The sequence below is a fragment of the Zalophus californianus genome, chromosome 16 (genome assembly GCF_009762305.2).
Source record: "Zalophus californianus isolate mZalCal1 chromosome 16, mZalCal1.pri.v2, whole genome shotgun sequence".
NCBI lineage: Eukaryota > Metazoa > Chordata > Mammalia > Carnivora > Otariidae > Zalophus > Zalophus californianus.
The window spans coordinates 20,230,021-20,238,725 of record NC_045610.1 but is presented as its reverse complement, the minus strand read 5'-3'; the positions used below and the strand labels follow the sequence as shown (position 1 = coordinate 20,238,725).

Genomic DNA, 8,705 nt, shown 5'->3' with positions numbered 1-8,705 from the left:
GCTAGGTATACGCGAGAGAAAACAACTGGCCTCCTCGAAGAATAGATTTGCCCACAACTTTAAAATAGACTTCCTCTTCTATATACAAATCATACTTCTCCTCTTTCCTAATGAGTATTATCTGCTTGAACAAAAAATAATTTTCAAGGTAAGAAAGATAGAAACCAGAGGACTCCATTCACACCTGTACAGAAATATTTACTTCGTAAGACAAAAAACTCAAGAGCATGGTCCACAGCAGTTATTTATTTAAATACTCGAAAAGGTTGATGATGGGAAAAAAGTAGGTTTATCATGAGAGCTTATGTTCATTAGATTTATTTTACCATTTAAACAAGTGCTGCCTCCAGGTTATCCTAGCCAAACAGAGAACACTTTGACACGTGCAGCCACTCTAAGACGTTATAACAGACACGGCCGTTATCAAATGATGTACACTGGGGGAGGAAGTTCAGTAGTAGTAACGGTGACTGTTTATTTAAACTAAAAACATTGATAATATACAAATCTTTTTTCTCATTTGATTGAAAGGGCTATAAAATTCCACATACAGACAAAGGAAGCAACATAATCATATAGGTAATGCCCCAGCTAACTGCCTTTAACTCACTCCTTCCTTCAAGAAGCACTTCACTCAGCTATGCAACTTTCTACACGGCACGACAGCTTTGAGGCTGGCCTGCCAACGAGTGACTGAAAGAGAGGTGTGAGCCGACTGGGACACATCTGTTTTTAAAAATGGAGAGAAAATGGCAAATTGTGCCTGGTGTTCTTTAAAGAACCCAAAGGATCGTTCTGAGTAAAATGTGAAATAAATAAGTGATCCATGAGTAAATACAATCTCTGAGCTGACTTAGATCTAGGAGAGTGGGCCAACCAAACACTAACAATACCATGTAGAAACATCTAGAAACATCATTTCTAGAATTTAGTTTGGGAGACCGTATCTTGCCTGAATATGTACATTATTTACAAAATATTCCCTTTTGGCCTCTGAAATTTAGCCATTTTAGTTTGGCTGTTAAGCTCTTTCTTTCCATATGCTAGCCAATACTGCAGTTATAACTATCATTAAAATACTCTTATGCATGAATTACAAATATTAATAAAGTAACTCTGCATGTATAAATATCTCAATATTTCTAGCAGAATTTAAAGCATACATAAATACATAAAAGTATTTGTTTTTGGTAGGGCCAGTATTTTTTTTTTTTAATCATCGCTGTTTCAACAATGCTTTGTACATAGCAAAACCCAAAACTGCAAAAACAGTAGCACCAAAACTTGCTCGAAGCCAAAACGTGGAGCTCTTGAGGTCAGCTTGTGTCACGTGCCTGTAGTCAGAAAATATAATTAATGTTCAAAACATGATTAGTATGAAAATACCAATTATATTAACAGTCTACTTTTAGGGAAGTATTAGCACACTTGTCAGGCTAATTGCATACAGTAATGCTTACCAAAAACATTTATCAATATAGCCACATGTACATCGCTTAGATAATCATTATCTTAAGACATAATGAAGACATTAATAAAGACGAATGTCTTTACAGTTAGCTACTACTTGGGAGTAATCAACATCTAAAATTTTAGACATTTTCTTCACATGGGAAATGGAGAATGTAGACAAATCAACCTACTACTTTTTAATCCCACCACGGTCCTTCAAAATGAGAGGTAGAACCAAGATCTCACAATTTTGAGAGTCCATTTCATGGAACTTAATATGTGATCTCCTGTGCCCCGGAATCAAAAGCTATCATGTAAGCAGTTAAGTGACAAGTGACCATACTTTTCTAAGAGCAATGCTCAAAATCAACTTTGGAAACACTGAGCCCCATAAAAATTTACCAAAAAAATCCCAAAGGGCATGGGGAAGATTTACCAGTTCACATTAATTGGGTTACTGCTGGTTAAAGAAAGAAAATTAAAAAAAAAAAAAAAACCCCAAAAAACCAACCCTGATATTAGTCAGACAGGCAGTGACAATGGCATGAACTAAAGGACATCATGTAACATGATGGACTGAAAGGTAAATGACATAAAAGAGGCCATATTATGCATGACAAGAAAAGGGACAGCCTGTACCACAAACTGAGTTTGTGAGCATGCTCAGTTAATGACACTGCTAAGCACCCTCAAGAGTCTCAAGTATGACAGCTTACCAGAAAGAGGATAACGCTTGAAAGCAAAAGCTGGAATATTTTATTCAAGTGTCACTGGAGTTTTAGTTAAATGAGCACAATTGAGGAGATGTAGAAAACTTACAGAATTAGAGCTCAGACTGTCTAGGTCAGGTTATTTAACAACTAAGAAACAAACAGATTTGAAGCAAAAGTCAGACATCGTTAAAAGACCAGGACACTGACATATGCAAAAGAGTTAAGAGCCAAGAATATCAACTGTACAAAACGACTTTGCCTCAGTAACAGAGTGACGATCGGATTAGTTATCACAAAATGCAATCTGCCCCTCCTAGAAACAAGTCTATAATACAAGCCAGGGTGCTCCATGCTTATCACCATGGCAAAACAACACACAGCACTCCAATTTCTTATCCTCCCCAGTTCCTAAAAAAAAAAAAAAAAAGAAAGAAAAAGAAAAAAAAATCACTCCTATTATTTTACAAAAGCAAAGTGATAACACAGGTTCATTCCACCTTGTGAGTTAGTTCCTCCAACAGGCAATGTTTTATTGATTGATTGATTTCAAGTTAGGGAAGAAAATTCATAGGTTTCAGTTTTTCCAGTTGGAAAAACCCCAACAAGGCCAACCCACTGGTTGTGGGAAATGTTACCTGGCTTCAAGACAAAGTGGACCATGGGATGACTCCATGAAGACAGAATCTTCTACAGAGCTGACGGCGTGCACCTGGTGAGTAATCCTGCCTTCGTCCTTGGCTAACATCATGGCACCCCACTCAGCTACCCGGGCTCTTAACCTTTTATACACATGCACACAGTTTGCAGTTCACAGCAGAGCTCACAAAAGAAGGGGACTGAAAATAACATCTCTCAATTAAACATCCCACACAGAAATTGAGTTGCCACCCTAATATGATGCATCTCGTGCTTTCTATATTTAAAATAAATGTATTCTGTAACAAATTGCCAAACTTCCAAAAAAAAAAAAATCTATGGGTACTTTTTAAAAACACTCACATACCAGGCAAGAAAACCTAAGGCTGTTATAGACATTCTCTATATATCCCTGCGAGGCTGGTCCTGGTAGGTCTGAAACACTAAGAGAAGCCCTGGAATCCAGTCCCTGAACAGCACCTGTCCGTAGGTGGTGATCATGGGTATTCATTCAAAATGAGGCTAACAACTATTCATCACAAAATGTACTGATGCTTCTGACTGCAGACTACCAACAACTGCAGACATACATCTGCAAAAAATTGAGTCCAACACCCCAACTCATGGACTATCAGAGACCTACAATGAGAGTCTCACAGTGTGTAACTCCAAATCAACAGAGATGCATAGAATTTAAAGTGAGAACACAGGCTAAAAGGGCAGTAAAGCTTCTGCTTTGGCTTTGGTCTCGCTCTGATTTTTATGCACCTTCACTGATGGAGGATTTTTAAAAGATTCTTTTTTTTACATTTATTTTTTAATTTGTGGAAGAAAAGGACTAAGATTAAAGCTAGCTGTCATCACATTAAAGTCAGTCAAAATGACTTCTCATAAATATTTTTCAAGTCTGGAATCTGTTTCACACAGCTCCCTTTGTTGTATTTTAAGCAAGTATTACCATTCATGAAATAACTTATTCTGACTTTATTGCTTAGTTTACTTTTGCATTTCAAGATAGTAATCACTGTTTTCCACAAGCTATAGTATAGCCTTCCATAGGCAGAACAGCAATTCATATTTACATATGAGAAACAATACAGATACATGGCGAAGACATAGCCAGTTTAAAACTTAAGGCAACTATTAACTTGTAATGACTCCATCAACCTTAGAGTGGTTATTTAAGACACCTATAGACCTGGGAAGCTACTTAGAGACCTATTTTATGCCGTTAGCATGTGCATTTAAAAGCTGCACTAACCAGGATCTCTCTGTATGAGAACGCATTTATAATGGATGGCACACCTGTCACTGCTTAGCTGACTGACAGCACCTGAACAGAGAACAGTGTGACGATCTTAATTGTGTTCCATACATATTGAGAACTGAGCCATGTTTGTCATTTCAGGTCTCAAGCTGAAGCAGAGTAATAGTTTCATAAAGCTGCTTCCTAGTTCATTTCAAAACTCAAGCAAAAATAATTCTTCCACAATTCAAAAGTATAAGTTTTTCAAAATGACTCACATAAAATATCATTTTAGAATAAATTATCTTATGGCATACTTTTCTCTTTTTAGTTTATTTTTTTACTGTCAAAAAGGTAATATATGCTCATTATAAGATACAAAGAAAATAAAAGTAGGAAGAAAAAAAATGACCTAGAGTCCCATCACCTAAGGCAACTAATTAATACTTAGGGTATCTCCTTTTAGACTTTTCCTACATGTTTCTTACATAGCTGCAAACACAGTGTGTATACTTTATAAATTTTATATCCTTTTAAAAATTTACTATTATGTAGGACTTTTTCACAAATTACAGAAACATCATTTTAAACAGCTTTATTATATCTGATTCCCCTATGGGTGGCTGTCTCCATTTACTGGTGACTATAACTAAAGGGATGAATATCCTTCTACATAAGATTTTTCTCTGTATTTAGTATAGTTTCCTTAAGAGACTTCCCAAAAATGAATGTTACAAGGTCAAAAATCTGTGTGCATGTGTGTGTATAAAGATTCTTTTTAAAAAACCTACTGAGGGGCGCCCAGTGGCTCAGTTGTTAAGCATCTGCTTTCGGCTCAGGTCATGGTCCCAGGGTCCTGGGATGGAGCCCTGCATCGGGCTCCCTGCTCAGCAGGGAGCCTGCTTCTCCCTCTGCCTCTCCCCCTGCTTGTCTCACTAGCTCTCTCTCTGACAAATAAAATCTTAAAAATAAAAATAAAAAAATCTATTGATAATAACAGAATCACATTTTCCTTCTCTATATACAATAATTTAGGTCAGAAGTATCTCTTTTTAGAACATAAGAAATAATGATTAATGCTGGAATATAATCCTTAATTAATCATCTGAAATTTGTCAGAGCTTCTAAATTCTGAGATGGAAAATTCTTCCATATTGGATGCTGGCTTTCTGCTTAGAAGTGCTGAGGGCTCATATGTCAATCAGATGACAAGCGCTTTTGTTTGTTTGTTTGTATTTTTAAAGTAGGCTCTGCGCCTAATGCAGGGCTTGAACTCACAACCTGGCGATCAAGAGTTGCATGCTCTACTGACCGAGCCGGCCACGCACCCCTACGCTGCTACTTAGTAAGGCAGAGAGAAGGGGAGGTTTCAAACTTCAGGCAATAAAGGCTTAAATTAAGAAATGTCTGTGTAAACAAGGCATATAACAGAGTGACCACAGTTCCTATGTACCTTTGCACAGAATGCCTTAAAGAAGGCATACAAGATACTTTTGATTCACTCTGCAATTTATGACATATATAAGAACATGAGTTAAAATCTTTATTGGTTCAATGTATTTGACCAATAATAAAAGGAATGGTATCAGTTACAATATTTAGAAACAAAATACTCAAATTCTAAAGGGCTCAATGGAATTAAACCATTCTGGCTATTCCCATATAGGGTATTTTTAATATTGTTTTTTATAATGTGTCCCAGGACTTTATATCTGGGGTATATAGACTATATTGCAGAGACCTAAAAGTCTGCAAAAATTAGAATTGAAGGAAGGGGGAGAATCCAGAAAGGTCCAGATGTCAGTTGCAGGCTCTCATGAGGAGGAAAGAAAAGTTCAGTGGAGCGAAATCAAGAGCAGCGCACTGAGACTGCGGGAAGAGCAGTCCCACCAGGCACGTTTACCACTCGTCCCATGCAACTTTGCAGAAATAGATGTGAATTTCCTAGATTGCATTCTTTTCATCTCACTACCCGATCCTTTCCAAACCCAAAGCAGAGGTGCACAGATGCAGGAATATGAATGTTCTAATTTTATAATTCTATCCACATATGTATTTCAAGTAGGAATTTTTAAGTTAATACTTCGCAACCGCCTACCTAACTGTAACGCATGGAACCTAGTTACTAGGGCTCATAGACAGTACATACAGCTTTTTCCTAGTTGCAATTACGTAGCTCAAGTTGAAAACTGTACCGAGGTCACCAAAATTGTAGTTAAGCGTTCTGTTTTTAAATATTTCACTTGCTTTTTAAAGCCTTCTGGGCCTCCCTGCTTTTTTTTTTTTTTAAGATTTTATTTATTTGAGGGAGAAAGATCGAGCTCAAGCAGGGGGATTGGCAGAGGCAGAGGGAGAAGCAGACTCCCCGCTGAGCAGGGAGCCCAACACGGGGCTCGATCCCAGGACCCTGGGATCATGACCTGAGCTGAAGGCAGACGCTTAACTGACTGAGCCACCCAGGTGCCCCTGGGCCTCCCTGCTTTTATTCCTCCCATTGTTTTCTTGGTGTTTTGTTTTTGCCCGGTGAAGTATCTTTTACATTCATTTCTAATAATAATGCCATTACTCTTAATAATAATTTTAATAATGACAATTCTTCTAATTGAACTAGTAGGCATGAAATCTTTTAATAAGGTATTTCTCAAGATAGGTCAAGAAGTCAAAATATTGTATTCAAAAAAGATGAACTGCAGCACAAATCGTTAAGAAAGCTGTTAACTGAGGATGCCTAAATAGTAACATACTTTGGAAAAGGACCTAAGTGTGCATCAATGTCAAGAAATGCTTCACCAAGCATTAGAAGAACCAAAATTTACAGATGATCGTAGATACATGGGAAACACATAATATCTATATGTTACCTACTGATACTTAAAGATCAGAACAGGCAAACTCCACCTTGTGGCATCCTTTAATATTCTAACCAACGGCAAAAAATTTAAAACGCATAAGCAAGCAGCAGCTTACTTAATGAGAATCTATTAACATAGCTCTTGTATAATTTTAAACATGACTATGTATCCTAATTAAAAGAAAAGCCTTGTAAGGACCTTGATACAAGGGAACATAGAAGTTTCATATGAAACTAAAACACAGGACAGACTTTGATGGATACAGTAGTTTACTATAACTTAATATCCTCAGAACTCTTACATTCCCTGAAGACTCTCTAGAACATTAAGATTTCTAGGTACCTATCCTCTTCATAAGGCAATCCTATGAAAAGGCAGTTCATTCACTGTGACAATAGTAAAATCCTTTCTTCAAAAAAGGGGCTCCTATTAAGGAACAAGTTAGGTGATTATTAAAGCAATATGGGCAAATAACATTAATAAATGGCTTAAAATAAATGCCACATACACCCAATTTTAAAAATGCATTAAAAAAGTTGGGCAAAAAATTCAATGGGTAGAATGACTGTCCATCATACCTTTGGGTCACTGTAAATACTCACTGTGAACCATGCACTTGGTTGCTAAAGTAAAATGCTGCTACTGAACTTAAGAAGTAACATGAACAAATAATTTATATGGCTGATGCAAATAATGGGATGAAAGAAATCCTAAAACCAAAATATGTATTAAGGAAAATCACACCAAAATAATAAATTATAAAATAAGCAATTTTGATTAAATTATAGGTTAGGAGAAGTGGGAGGATTACACACAGAAATTAGCTGGGATAGGGACTGAGAGGAGTTAAAAAATGACTAAGTGACACAGACATACAAATTAAAATGAACACCTAAAGGAAAGGACAAACTAAAGTCCACAGCACACTACGGTACAGTAAAATCGTCATGCAAAGTAGGAGTCTTCTGAAGTCAGAAGAATAAATACTTGATAACTAAAACCCTGGGTAGTTCAAACCAACAATCCAGCTCACTCCTACATAATCATTTTAACACTTTCAGATCAAAAAGGTAATTTAAAATATAATCAGAAGGTATATTCTCCCAGTGCCATAATTTACACTATTTGAAATAGTGTAATAGCATTGCCAAAGATTAAAATCATCTGACCAGATATTAATCATCTTCCAAATGTATTTAAATTCAAATAATTCCAGTTATTCATAAACTGTTCTAAAGAAAAACAAACCTGTTCAGATCACTAGGGTGAGACCATAATTACTAGAGAACAAAGTTACATGTCAGATACATAGTTTAACACTTTTCTCACATCTTGAAATAAATATATATTCAATTACATTAAAAAGAAAAAATTATTACTACTCTCTACTTAAAATATGTAATGTCAGCAAATAAGCTCAAAAAAAGGGGGGACAATATTTACTGGTCAAAGATAGACAGCTAGGGAAAAAACGGATAATCTCAGAAATGAATCGGTGGGAACTGCCTAAATATAAATTATTAGGCTTAAATCCTCTCATGATCAGGTTATAGCACTTCCTTTTGTAGCCTGAGGGACTAAGGTTACTGAAAACATAACCAAAGTTTAAGGGGAAAAAAAATTTTTTTTAAAGATTTTATTTATTTATTTGACAGAGAGAGAGAGAGAGAGTGACAGCAGGAACACAAGCAGGGGGAGTGGGAGAGGGAGAAGCAGGCTTCCCGCTGAGCAGGGAGCCCGATGCGGGGCTCGATCCCAGGACCCTGGGATCATGACCTGAGCCGAAGGCAGACGCCCAACGACTGA

At 36.6% G+C, this 8,705-nt stretch overlaps 1 protein-coding gene across 7 annotated transcripts in view; it reads right to left on the bottom strand.

The window, feature by feature from the left end:
* Positions 1-226: 226 nt before the first annotated feature.
* Positions 227-8,705, bottom strand: part of RHOT1 (ras homolog family member T1) — a 60,289-nt gene continuing 51,810 nt past the window's right edge. For 4 of the 7 annotated variants that reach the window (XM_027625647.1, XM_027625649.1, XM_027625648.1 and 1 more), the window contains one exon: positions 227-1,334. In XM_027625647.1, coding sequence (XP_027481448.1) covers positions 1,217-1,334 — 118 coding nt within the window. In that variant the 3' untranslated portion in view covers positions 227-1,216. Of the gene's footprint in view, positions 1,335-2,800; positions 2,945-8,705 lie in introns of all 7 variants that reach the window. The other 3 variants (XM_027625643.1, XM_027625644.1, XM_027625646.1) reach the window with 1 other exon arrangement.